Source organism: Apostichopus japonicus, chromosome 9, assembly GCF_037975245.1.
Source record: "Apostichopus japonicus isolate 1M-3 chromosome 9, ASM3797524v1, whole genome shotgun sequence".
In the NCBI taxonomy this organism is placed as follows: domain Eukaryota; kingdom Metazoa; phylum Echinodermata; class Holothuroidea; order Aspidochirotida; family Stichopodidae; genus Apostichopus; species Apostichopus japonicus.
The window spans coordinates 33,016,585-33,031,495 of NC_092569.1; the positions used below are offsets into that span (position 1 = coordinate 33,016,585).

General features: G+C 33.3%; 1 protein-coding gene across 2 annotated transcripts in view; it reads left to right on the forward strand.

Moving 5' to 3' along the window:
- The first annotated feature begins 4,567 nt into the window (after window positions 1-4,567).
- Window positions 4,568-14,911, forward strand: part of LOC139973178 (uncharacterized) — a 65,443-nt gene continuing 55,099 nt past the window's right edge. The window contains exons 1-7 of one of the 2 annotated variants that reach the window (XM_071979668.1): window positions 4,573-4,704; window positions 10,315-10,345; window positions 10,999-11,171; window positions 11,546-11,810; window positions 12,663-12,874; window positions 13,570-13,878; window positions 14,614-14,875. In XM_071979668.1, coding sequence (XP_071835769.1) covers window positions 4,639-4,704; window positions 10,315-10,345; window positions 10,999-11,171; window positions 11,546-11,810; window positions 12,663-12,874; window positions 13,570-13,878; window positions 14,614-14,875 — 1,318 coding nt within the window. In that variant the 5' untranslated portion in view covers window positions 4,573-4,638. Of the gene's footprint in view, window positions 4,705-10,314; window positions 10,346-10,998; window positions 11,172-11,545; window positions 11,811-12,662; window positions 12,875-13,569; window positions 13,879-14,613; window positions 14,876-14,911 lie in introns of both variants that reach the window. The other variant, XM_071979667.1, reaches the window with a different exon arrangement.

The window sequence follows — 14,911 nt, forward strand, 5'->3', positions numbered from 1 at the left end:
TTTCCAGTCTTACATATCAGTGCTTGCATTTTCTCCCATCCCATTAAATACCAGGATAAATAGTTTTATGTCTATAAATACCAGGATAAATGTAATAACGATCAATTCTTGTTCATTTCGTCTTGCGTTTACCAATATGGAGAATCGTCATCCAATCACATACAATCAACAATACAACAAGAAGCTTTGCAAAAGTTTGCCCTCATGATAAGTAGCTATCTTTGCCACAGTCTTTCAGACACTAACTGTTGTAAAGAAGTCATCATCGTTACTACACTTGATACCCGTACCAGATTGCCTGGTTTCTAATGAACTATCATCGTATTTCACCACTATGTATGTTGCTGTAAAAAAGGTTTGACATTCAATTCAATAAAACATAGATAATAAAAAAATGCACAACGTTTGCAAAAAAGTCAAATAAGTAATACTAAAGGATCAAACAAGCTTAGAAACTGTGAAATGGAAACCAATGTTTTTGAACATTTTAATTTTGGTTTCCACCTCATTTCTCTTGCTTCCTGATTCGAGGTCAATCATATTAACAAAGCATTCCTATCAACATAAAACATTATTTCAAATTATCATGGAAATAAAAATATGTCCTTTTTAACCGTTTCAGAATGTTTTCAACTTTATTCAGGTCACAATCCGTGTTGGCTAATTTTAAACAAAGCATGGAAAACAGTTATTAATAAAAGAAAAAGTAGAAAATGATCTAACTTGGCTTTCTTTCTTGTCCCAAACATTTTATTAGTATTTCCTCTACTACTGTCTTGCAAAGTATATGAGTATGGTATTAAGATAACTTCTATCATCACGAAAATTGTAATTATTCTTGCAGTCTTCAGAGTGAAACATGTCACCATGTGACAACCTACAATAGCTATAGAGCACGCCGGTTAGACTTCAGCAATCCTTGGTTCTATTTGATTTCTTTGAAAATATTTTCTGAGGATATCCTCTTATTTAAGGATATTTATCTCAGTTAAGACGGGTTCCCATCTTCTGCTTCTTCTAATTTTTTGACATATAGTTGGCAACCAAAATAAAAAATATGATATTCAAAAACTTAATATAAAATGTTTAATAATGACGTAATTTAAATAAAATGACGAGATACACTTTAAGTTTAAATAGCAAACTTTGTTAAATTTGTAAAATTGACAATGATTGTATCAAGTCTTGCATTTCTCATTTTCTTCTGACGAGTACTTTACAAAACAACTAGATAATTCTTGAGATTTATTGTAAAACTTATTTACTGAAGTTATTTTGTTCGAAATTTCTGTCAACTCTGCAATTTCTCAACGGTTGAATTATTGTCGCATGAAATAATTGGTAATATATGATATGATATAATATGATGTCAAATTTTACCCCAAAAATTGGGAAATATGTTTCTTTTACGTGTCGAAATTCGGCTATACACTATTCAAAGGGGAGGTCTAAAAGAATTCATATTTCAGAGTAAAGTGTAAATTACAGACAAAACAGCAATATTATAGTTTCTGTTCCGCGCCCGAAAAAGGACAGCTCACATGGGAAATCCTGTTTTCTTTTCTTTCCAACTATAGTCACTCCAGAAATAAGGAGGAATACTTCCAAAATTTGGTTCATGCTTCTTCTTTTTTTAAGATTCCTACTGAATGCGCTCAAAACTTAATGTAGGGCATGACAAAAAATCGACTTTTATCGAAACGTTCCAATTCTTATTACCACCGTATCCCAAAAGTTCAACCAGTTTACGTATTTGTTTCTGTAAAATGTACAAAGAGAGAGTTAGACGATTTAGCACTGCCATGGATTGCACCTTCATAGTTTAAAAGAGTAAGAATTGTATTTATTTATTTTTTATTTTATGTGCATACCAGGCATTGACGAAAAAATTCAATTAATCTATGATTGTACTATTTTAGACCTACTCACGGAATGTGTGTGAATTGCATAATTGCGATGGAGTTTGAGTTGACGCTTGTATTGATAAGATTTTGCATAACAAATACAGCCTGTACTATGATAGGCAATTCAAATTTAAGGGACACAAAATTGTTCTGACGTCCGTATCAGGACGGGCTTAAGGGGTGGGGCCTACGGTAAGTAGTGTCAGAGATCTTAGAAGCAATATGATACTATCATTACCATTATTTGAACTACATTAAGGTGCTTTATAAAATACTAACTATTGCAAGAAACCTTGGGTTCAGGGCAAGTACTTCTCCCGTGGTCCCAATGGCTACGGCCTTGTTTATATTAACGATATCAAACATTTACAAATACATATTAACACTGGTAGGTAAACACATTTATCTCCTTTCTCACGGATCTTATATTAAAGACGACAATCCACTGCCGTACGACACGGAAATTTTACTAGAAGTATCGAATACTGACTCAAAGTTAACTTAATGAGGTAAATATCTTTCTATGCTAAGGAGACTATATCTAAAGAGGGAAACCTGAGTAGCAGATCACACCGTGCTGTTAAATTAGCTAGCCTATCCAAAATCATACATCATAGCTATTTATTCTTTTGTTTAATTTCTTTGCCATCCCAGTTTTCACACCGCAAATCCTGTGTGAATGGGGGAGAGTATACATTCCATCTACCCCTGGCTACGCCACTGTCACCGAAATAATACTTTGGTGTAGGCATGCTGGTACTCATTTAATTATTCATGCTAGAACATCGCGGGCAGTTGTCATCCGTTGGCTAATACTGTTGGGAACCAACCCTCAGGACGCTCCTGAGAACTGCGGGCCAGGATAAATTAACTGCTTGAACCACCTATAGCTACGCCTTACAATGTATAAAAGGTTTATGTCAAAGCAAAGTATAATATGAATGTACCATATGTACCAAACGTATAAAGAAGATATGGATGTAAATCCTATAGTTCATTTAAAAGTCCTCGTCCAATAAAACAGCTGACATTGTTGTTCAATGAGATGTGAGAATACTCGATCCCGCACACAGGATGTGACGTAGGCACAATAAAACAAGGAAGTATTGTTCATACAGTATGCCGCTTCACAACTATTCGATACGGTGTTAATAAGATATTTGTACATATAGATATAGATATATGAGAATGTATACAAATATATATTTAACACCGTTTCGAATTGTTTTTCAGCGGTATACTGTATGAACAATGCTTACTTGTTGGGAGCAGGTAGTGGGTTTGGTGCACAATTAGGGCTATTTTGAGTACCACATCTTTTAGAGATGTGTCCAACATGATGAAAAAAATTGAAAAAGAAAACCTTATAGTGTGTTATTGGTGATAATGTGTAGATGCACTATACATTAGTTCATACATTTGTATGGTGTAGAAGAGTCCATATAATGTGTATATTGTACACCGTAATGCATACATTGTGTATGGTATATGCTTGTTCATACAATGCGTATAGAGTATACATAATTCATACAATGTGTATACTTTAGACTAGTTCAAACAGAGCGTAAAATGTAGACTATAGTTCACATTGTGTATAGTTCGTGCAGTGAGTATAGTATATACAATATCATACCTTGAATAGAGTGAATACTATTTCATACAGTGTGTATAGTGTGGACTAGGTAATACCTTCCATATAGTGTAAACTAGTCAATACAGTATGTAAAGTGTACACTATAGGTCACATCGGGTATAGTTTGTATAGTATAGATCAGATCATACCTTGAATATAGTGTAAACCAGTTCATACAGTGTGCTTATTGTAGACTAGATCATAAATTGTATAGTGTAGACTAGTTAATGTAGTGTTTAACTTATATACTACATCATACATTGCGTAAAGTGTACACTATTTCAAACAGTTTGAAAATTGTAGATTATTCCTTGCATGATTGATAGTGTAGTATATAACTCATACAGTACATTTCACTGTTTACACGATATAGTGTACCAGTTCATGCATGTTATAAAGTGCTGACTAGTCCAAGTAGTTCAATAACACTTCCATTCATCCAGTCGACACTTCTTGAATTTTATCCTGCCAAAAAAGCGTTGTAACATAGCTAACGTAGCTAACTGAATATCGAAATGACATCTTAACCACAATCAGCAAAATCAGCATTCTGACTCTTTTTATCGACTAGGTAGCCTGAACGTTGTTTAACACACCACTACAAAACCCTTGAACATGAACCATGCTAAATATAATATGCATTAAAAGCGACCAAAAAGCTAAAATATATTAACAGTTATTGAATTTGCAATACCATTGCTGTCCTTGGAACTAGAGACACGATATTCTTTAGCTATGCAATACGTGTTTACGATGGCTTTATTGGAGCAAGGACAATTCAACATTATGCAACTGAAGCTTACTGTACTATTGACTAAAATCTCAAGATATAGATAGCTGTAAATAATATTAAGTTGGATTGCGCATGTCGAATAGTCTTCTTTACATACAAGCCAAAGAATACTCTATATGTACAGTACGTTTTGTATAAGCTGTTCAGCTAATCATGTTTCAAATAAAACGATGGCATTAATGGACATCCATACTACTACCGTCATTTCAATAGGGTGTTGGTAACCCCTAAATGGATACTCTGTGTCATTTGTCATCTTGCCCTTCATTAAATATACCTCAGCGTGGCATTTCTTCAAACCCGAAATAATGGAGAATTTTTTCAAAGTTTGTTTAACTGTTTTGACGATTTGGAACTTGTTTGGAACAGAAATGGTAAGTCATTCCATCTTTTTATTCTTTTTTTTTAAAACATATTACTCTATTGAATATCTTCTGACTGTTTCAAGTTTTCAAAGCTAAGTCGCATCAATGTGCTGCTGCGCCAATCTTATTAAAGTTAAATGTTAAGACAAACTGAGTGTTAGCATCTCAAACGAAATAGGTAAACACGGATTAAAATACTTAATGACATTCAGTAAGAAAGCCTTCAATTTAAATACTGAGTATTTTCAACTTCGCTAAAGGACAACTGTGTTTCGCCTTAAAACATAACGTTCTAACTGTATAATATATACATAACAACTTTGTTCTTTAAAAAGTGCTTTCATGTACAATACTAAGAATAAAAGCCAATTATACATCTCAAATTTTTTTGTTACGCACCAATTTGTAATCAATAACGTTTCGTGATGTGGCCAGGTAAAAATATACTTTTTCATATTTCGAGTATACAGCTTACCAATATCACGTACATAACGTCAGCGCACAAGGTTCCCCTCAAATATCCAACCCCACTGTTTAACCGTATACCAACACGTTACAACAATCCTTCATTACATCTTACAAATTATTGAGCTTTGATTCTGATGTTTTTTATTTTAGTTTAAATTCATGCTCCATATGCCATTTTTCTCTCTTCTAGAATAATAACTAAATACGAAACAGTAACATTCAGTTATTTCAAGATTCATAATTTCAAATATATATATATATATTTTTTTAAATCAATCCTGCCATTCCCCTATCGAAACAGAGCTTTACTCTTTGTATGGGTAATATACAATATTCTCCTATGCAGTCTAAAGTTGAACAGATGTTTTATAAAGCCTTTGTTATTTTTACATAAGCTTTATACGTATAACTTGAGTCTAATCTGTACAAAGGTAACTTCCCTTGTCGGTTCTGTTATTTTGATATGATTTCCGAGCAGTTATGTTATTCATTGTCCTTTTTCAAGTTGTCGGTATTAAATTTTAAAGCAACATTGACGTTTGATAATCTAAAAACAAAGACAACATTTCTATGTCAAAATACCAGTACAAAGATAATTAAGTTAGCCTATATTTCAAATAGTACACAGTATTATAGCTACTGTGAATACAACTATAATGATATGGTACATTCTTTTAGTATGATATCTTAATTTTAAAAAAGTGGAAGGTTCCATTCTTTGTAATCAAATTTGAAGACATTTTCAATTTAAGTTTGGTGATATTGCTGCAGCGAACTACCATCTAAACGCGAAATTTTTGCAGCTCGAAAATGTATAAAGAGTGCCGAAATGGTTACATCTTTCACATGCTCATAGATATCAATTGTTTAGATATCATTATTTATGTAGCTATGTTTGGCAAACAGTCTGCAACAAACAATAACGATATTTGTTATATGTTATATGATCATTCTTTTTAAACACATATTCAAAGAAACAAGGTTGATAAACATTAAAACTAACTGGTTTACATGTCAATGTAACTTAAAGAAATTTAACAAGGTGATATAAATATAAACATATGGACGGAATAATGCTGAATATCATAAATTTAGGTTACTCGAGTTTATTGCAGTACAAAATTAGCAAAGAAAAAAAGACTGCTACAAAGCCCAAACATTGACAATTACCTTTTGTGAGTGCTACGTCTATTTTCAGACACTACTATATGGCTTTAAATTGCTTTCACGAAAGAATGGTATGCGATCATAAGAGATGTCTCTGGCGATTTTAGTGTCTAGCCAACGGTGTTTTCCTGATTCTGTGTTTCTTTTCTCATCTATATTGTTAGTTGCTTCAAGTAAATATAATTTAGATACTATTTGATATTGATTAATAGAACCGTTTGACCGCACATTCGCAAAGATACTAGATATTACGAGTAGAAAAACTTTAAGATATGATGAAGTTTGTAAAAAAATATCTATATCGCCTGCATTTTGAAGTGACAGTTAAATGAGATAGATTTCAAACTAGAGAGTATATGTATTTCCCCAATAATTTGAGTTGTAAAGAGAAGTAATATAACTTAACCAAAAGTAACTGTGAGATAGCAACTCAGATTTAATGTCGTATTACAATACCAATGTAGGGGAGAATCGAAAGCACGAAAATAAATTAAGAACGGAAAACTTAAATCTGAATTTTATGATACCTAGTTACGAAACCGAAGATTTATATTTAAAAAATAGGTGCTTGTATTGCATTCATTCAATAAATCAATTTAAATATTAAACAAAGAATTTACTTTCTTCTAAATACACATATGATCATTGTCCTATTGTTATGTCTGTTCTAATTTTTATGAGTTAAAATGAAATACCTATCAAGTATTGTTTGTCAAATTTGTGCGACATGTTTAACTATCTATCACTTATTCACGTGTCGCGCTATTATAAAATGTTCTTAAAAGTTAATCTAGTAAGTGGAATCGATTTTGGCGATGATAATTTCAACTAGTAGTAATGTAAAAGCATTATTGACAAAAAAATAAGTACTGTGACACGAACATGATATTCAATCAAATAAACTGGAAGAAAACAAAAAGAAAGAAAGTCGAATTCAAAGCCATAGACGTTACTTATACGTATAAGTTGTTTTATAACTGATGTTTCCTTTATAAGATCTTACAAGTTGCCATTTTGGTACTTTTTGAATACTTTCTTCCAATCCTTCGAATAAATATAATTATAACAATTTAGATGTAAGCTAGTGTTGGATCTCTCGTTTATACCCTTTAAATTTCAAAACCAACCATTAAAACGAATCAATGTGAAGGCTAAATGTAGATAAAAGCGAATAATAGTTAGCCTCTTTGTATACAATCAGACACAATATAAAACTCCTAACAAGACCATTTTTAAGTAAGTTTGAAATCAAGTCAAACTACAAGTAATACAAAGAAAATTGTTTAAAAATCTACATAAATGCCTTGTCAAAAAGTTAATTTCACTCAATTTCACCACAAATTTTAATTTTTTTTTTTTTTTTTGGGGGGGGGGGGGTTTAAAGTTAAAAATATAAGCCATATTCTGGACATAGTTTGACAAGCAAATGTACATTTTCACCAATCATGAAAAGAAATAAAAGGGCATAAAATAACTGCATAGGGACGTTTCAATGCGGAAATCATGTTTAACAATAAAAAAAACCTTATTTTTATTCTGCTTGTTTGTCCTAAAATAATTTTAATGTTCAACACTAAATGAAAATTCATTCATACACACTCTTTTTTCTTTCTTAAATTCAAATTGGGATATAATCTGTAACAGTAACATCAATGCAGGAACAAGTGAGACAACATAATTGCAGATAGACAATTTCCACCGACAAGTAAATTTCATTTCATTTTAATCGAGAACAACCTACTTTCTACATAATCCAGTTTAACAACATTTAAATGACAATCTGCAATAATTTTTCTCCAAACTTTGGAATACAACAAGCTAGTTTATCGTGTTAAGAAATCAAAGGTTTAATACATATGCTAAATACAAATGTGATAGGCGTAGTCAGCGACGTTCACCCACACCCAACCCTTTTCGCTGGCCGTCATCACACCCTCCCACACGACTCTCACCTTCCCTTCATGTTACCATGTGGCTGGTTGGTGGAGTACTGACCTTAACGTTCGTTTGTCGTTTTAAAGTAACATGTAAACTAATTCGGTATACAAAAGGAAAATTTTCCTATGCCTCAAACAAAATGGATAATAGACTTTTAAAAATTAAACAAATTTATCAAATCTGTTACACTGTATCTAAATGTCGCTTTACTAGCACATGTTAGAAAAACTGGAAAGTATATCATAACACTTAACAACTCCATACATGGTAATAATTCGCTTGAAACACTTTCGATTCAGTGATTTGTTGAAAGATACCTAAATAAATTCCTCCATATGATATTTTGTGGCTATCGTTAGAAGGAGCAACATATTCAAGAAAAACACGACTTGTGACAATCAAATTACTGCGATAAACACAATAATAAATGCAGATAGAACAGTATAACGTCTCACACAGTCTGAGTCATTGCTTCCTCAAAAGCGTTATCGGCATAAAAAAAGCTAATTTGGCTATATCCCAAAATATTCGCCTTTGACCGCGTCAATCTCTTTGTATAACAATGGTACATAGTGTACCACTAGGGGAGCTAACATCAAAATTCTTAATTATTTCGATTCTATTGATTTTATTTTTCATGACTTAAGTTAAAGGTGATTTCATATTCTTTTATCAAAGGAACATATTCTTCTCCAAACCGTGATAAAGTAAATCTTGACATGATAAACGTGTTATCGCTATAACGACAAGATGACCCGTGTGCAGACGTTGTTTTAAAAAATCAAACATTTGATGGAGACAAAAATATATCAAAGAACTGTTGACATTTCAGGAAAGAACTAAAGCGTGTCCCTTCGTTTATTCAGAGAGTTGTCTAAATTCACTTCATCTCCTGGAAATGCTGTACAATATTTTTGTCTTGACAGATAACATCATAATTTCATGACAATTAAACTCCCATATACTCGTCTGTTCTGAAATATCAGTATTCGGAATTTACCAAACAAGAAAAATGTAAATGGTTAAGTTGCTAAAGATCATTCTTACTGTAACAAGTTTAAAGCCGACGAATTGTACAACATAAGGCAAAACAATTATAGAATTGTATTTATTGAATGTCTTTGTCTGAAAGGAAGAAAACATTTCTTATTTCTTTGAAATCTTCCTCATTATTGTTTGTCCATTTCCTGATAAAATTCTTCATCTCTTGCAATTGTCATCATTATCATGTAATAGAAGACAAATTTTAATGTTAAGTTTTCTATTATTTTTCTATACCACGTACATTTGTAGAATTAGCGTTTATCTTGGTTGTCCTATATTCTCTAGTTCATAACGTACTGCTATATTGTAATAAATTTTACCTTTTAATGTTGTGAAATTTTCAAGAAACTGAAAAACAATTAAGACAAAAATTATCGCAGACTATGTTTTTACTATTTTACGCCTTATAGTTTAATACAACATATGCATCCCCCTCAATCTCGTGCCTTAATAATTTGAATGGAGGTTTTTATTTAGTAAGATATACAAGTCTGTGACGAAGAACTTACCTTACATTTAAAATGACACCTTTTAAATCTCAGAATTACCATTTGCTAAGTAATGATCAAGACACGGTAATCATATTCCAACAAGAATAGCTGGGACGATATAAAAGATCCGCCCGTTTAATAAAGGACTGTTAAACACAAATGCGTTACATATCATGTCTGAAATGTTCTGTCAAAATATCACTTGAACAAAGAACATCTGTCTGGAATGCGCAACTAAGTTTAATTAAGGAAGCATCCGGCTATTGCCTTTGTTCTTTTACGTTAGCTTACATATCTAATCCCGGAAAATGCCATTAATCTAATATTTCCTGGATGGAAGTGGTAATATGAAGTTCAGTTCTGTGTTTATTGACTTGCAGACTAGATATTAATTTCAGTAGAAGACTAACGAAACAACCACTGCCTTAAACTAAAACAAATCGGACCAGTTTGCCTAAATGTTGTTTCTTCCGATCGAACAGATTCAATTGATCCTTCTTTTATTACGCAGGTTATCGTCAGTGCCGAGGTACGGTCTTCAGGTAGGTGTAGTAGTTATGCCATCCGACTTACCTTATTATGACAAGTAACCTCTGTGAGTTATATCAGCTATGTATTATAAATGTTAACACTAAGTTGGCCAGCTGAATGGCTAAAACATTGGCTCTTTATAGTGTTTGCTCTAAATGTGTGTTTTTCAATCGTGTCAACATTTCCGAACATTTATTATGAGATTGATTTTCTCTGAGTCGCGTATTTTCGGTCTCTTCACACCCTACGTGCTACATCGATATTTTCTCAGGTACGCTCAAAAAAATGGGATTGGACTGTCTTCATGAGTCTTTTGATCTCACTTGGATAAGACTGATAACTACGGAAGTTTGATGAAAACTAAATTCAAGTTATTTGGTCTTTGAATATTTTATTGCAGGCTGAAAACTAATCAAAGCTAATGATTCAAAACAGTTACATCTGAGAATTCAATAACGATTACCGTATATAATTTTAGTCGCGAAATATTCTCCTATATTGCAGTTGAGTAATAGTTGGCATTTAAACTGATGTATAACCTTAACTCCTATGTAACGAAACTAGTTCTCTTACAATTGGCTGAGAATCTAAGGCAATACTTTCGTTAACTGAAATGATTTTTCAGTCCCAATAAAATGTTAACTTTGTTTTACTTTCCATACAGGTTCTTCATACTTTGTTTTTCAACAACCTGCGTATCCGAGAGATTGCAAAGAAGTATCGAATGCTTGTTCCTCTACCCACAATACATCTGGAGTGTACCTTATTAAACCAGATGGCCATCCGGAACCGTTTGAGGCTTACTGTGATAATGATCTTGATACTGGTGGTTGGACGGTATGGCCGATTACTTGTTGTTTCCTTTTCAACTTGAAATAGATATGTAAAAAATTCCTTTTTTACAATTTTGCATATAGTAATGTATAGCGGTGTAATAAAAGTCGTTATTTCAAATAGAATCTTGATATTTGTTATTGAAGCTAGTGTTTAAATCAATGATGTTATATATTTTTAAATTTAAGAACAGTGTAGTTCTTCTTCCAAGAAAACAGTAAACTTCTAGCCCACACACTATAAACTGAAGTTAGAAATATAAATTCTTATTTCTGTGTAATAATTGTTAGCAACAAATCGCATTGCAGCCTAAGGGAACGAATATACATATTTAATCACGTCCCGGTTAACGCTTAACTTTTTGATATTCGTTGTAGGTATTACAGCGAAGAAGATTGGATTCTGTAAATTTTAATAGAAGTTGGAAAGACTTCAGAAATGGATTTGGCTTTCTAGGGAGTGAGTTCTGGATCGGAAATGAGAAAATTGCCTACTTAACAAATCAAAAGCGGTACCAACTGAGAATGGACTTTGAGAACGTTGCTGGAGAAACTTACTATGTCACATACGACGATTTTCGTATCTCAGATGAATGGGGGAAATATTATATATCAAGTTTAGGTAAATTCCTAATATCAGATGGTAAGTGTCTTTTACATTCTAATTCAATATAAAGCCAAATAATAAGAATATCATTTATGTCAAAAGTAAACGTGCATAAACTGAAAGGTGTATTCTAAGAACGAATTGATCTTTTGGAGGTAGACTTTACATGTCAATTATCTTTTCTTAGTTTGAAGAAACTGCTTCAATAAATATCGTACACGTATACATATAGTAAATCAGCGAGTACAATGACGATACAATGCATATAGCAGCGATAACAGTATGATCATATGATTGTGAGTACAGGCTCAAAGCGCGAGTGTAAATACTTAATCTTGCATTAGTATCTATACTATATTTCAAAATACCTCCATAAGTTAAAGTGTGATTACGAACTCACTACGAGACTGCCTTGTACTCAACACTAACCTTGTCTCTGACCAAGGAACCGTATGTAACGTTTGTACAACAGAACGCTTACACTGAATACAGTTACGTCCCCCAGTTTCATCAGCACAACCAACGCAAACGAAATTTGGAAGTCTCTATTAATTGTCTTTTTTGTCAGAGAGCAGTATACTTTCACCGAGAGAAACCCTATAACAAAAGCTATGACTATCTGGCTTCAGTTGTACAACAAATGATGGGGTGTTATCTCGTAATGTTCAATAACTATTAATATAAATGTGACAAAGGAGCGGTCACTGCGTGATTTAAAATGTTCTGAAGTCATTCGAACTGCCTCTGAAAGTGTGTTACTTTCCTTTAACCTTCTGACAGCCAATTATTACAGTAATTAAAAAAACATTTTCTTTGGCACTTGTCATATTCGTTGTGTCTGTATCAGGTTACTTTTATTTACCATTTTTTTCCTTTCCTGTTGTCTAGAATTAAAAATTGAATGGTGTCCAGCTAATGAGATATTTAGCAATGAGACATGTGAGAGGACTTGTGAAGACCCCGATACTTGCATCCCGGCTACCTCTCGCACAGAATCAGAGCAATGTGTTTGCGTCAGCGATTATCTGAGAGAGCAAGGACAATGCATCCCTCTCAACCAATGCAACTGCTTCGTTGATGAAAAAGGAAGTGTATTAGGGGTCAGTACGATTCTTTCAGGACTTTTTTAAGCTTTACTCTTACTTCATTGTCCATATCATTAGAAGAAAATCTTCTATTATTTAAACTTGTTGATTATCACATTACATTTACAGATAACCGAGTAGCGCTCACATCGTGGTTGGGAAAGGGGCAGTTCTGGCAAAACTGTCAGTCAGGAACGTATTACATTAATCAGGAAGATAAGACATACGAGTTTGCATCCACTTATAAACCAAAAACAAAATTCATAGATACCTCATACCATAGTCTTGCGGTTACAACTAATTGTAGGCCTAATGTTAAGTCGCAATAAGCCGTTGAATGCAACATTTGACGACTACCTTTGTTCTTGATAGCGGATCCATAGGCCCCCTACATCGGAGTTGGTTTAAAAAACAACATAAAACTTGTCTAACATTGGTCATCCATTGTTGACATCCTGTTCATTTCACTGTGAAAATTTGTGACAAATAATTTATTTACTATTTTTTTTTTCTTCTCTGAATATCTTAAATTAGGAGGGCAAGTTTTACATCAATTCAAGATGTACACGAAATTCAACTTGTAGGAACAACCGTCTTATAGATGAGAGTTACCAGTGTAGTGATGACGCAACCTGTGATGAGAGGAACGATGTCCGTAAATGTTACTGCAATAACTTGTTTATTTGTTGTTTCTTTTTGGCTTAACACAGGTTGGCGATTTTTACGTCAATTCAGGATGTACACGAAGATCAACTTGCCAAAACAACCAGATTATAGAGGCGAGTTACCAGTGTAGTGATCACGCAACCTGTGCTGAGAGGAACGGTGTCCGTAAATGTTACTGCAACACAAACTACGAAGGGGACGGAGAGACGTGCACAAGCGTACTCCCAAAAGATTGCTACGAGCTTTATGTTTCCGGTACACGCAGTGATGGTGTTTACACCATTTACCCTGATGGTTGGTCAAGCGGCATTCAGGTTTACTGTGAGATGGAAAGTAACGGAGGAGGATGGACAGTGAGTAATTCAAACAAGGCTTTGAATTGTTACCTTTTACACAATGTAGTTTGCATTTTGCAAAACGATGCACTGAAGATCTCCTTGAGTTGAATTTGACCAATAGAAAAAAGTTCTATCACAAGAAACTTATATATATATATATATATATATATATATACACACAGGGCGGGTTCGAATCCCGGGGGAGGCTGGAAGTTTTTTCACTCTTCTGGAATATTCTTTTCATTACGTTTTCAATTATATATATTCATTTGCCTTTGTCATTTACCTCCATTTCATTAACAAGAAATCTGTTCAAAGCATCTCTTTCGAGATCCGGCTTTAGGAATCACAAATGATTTCGAGTTGGTTAGCAATTTGTTTGATCTCTAGAGTAAGGCAAAATATGTCACCGAAAACAGAAGTAGTACTGTTCGATACATGTCAAACGCCTACAGTAAAATAAGACCTTCCTTACCGGTTTCGAACCTCTGGATATACAATCAGCGTCCATAGCCGAGTTGGTTAGGGTTCGAATCCGGTGGAGGCTGGAAGTTTTTACACTGTTCTGGATTTTTCTTCTCAATACGTTTTTTCAATATATATATATATATATATATATATATATATATATATATATATATGTATAGATCTTATATTAATCTTTATTAACTCTTCTACGGCTTTGAATGTCATACCCTTAAGGATTAGTAGATGAAACAATTGGATTACCTTTTTGTTTTCATTTCATAGGTTTTCCAGCGACGATCGAGTGCCTCCGTTGACTTTTATCTTGGTTGGTTGGACTACAAGAACGGTTTCGGTAATAAGAATCAAGACCACTGGCTAGGTAATAAATATATCCACTCTATGACCAACCAGAAAACGTACCAGCTTCGTATTGATCTAAGGGATTCCGCTTCATCATCGTATTACGCCATCTATTCGACTTTTAGCATTACTGACGAGGCAGACAAGTATCGACTATCAGTTGGATCACACAGTGGAAATACAGGTGAGTAGTTGATGTTCTAATCATTGAAGCATACAT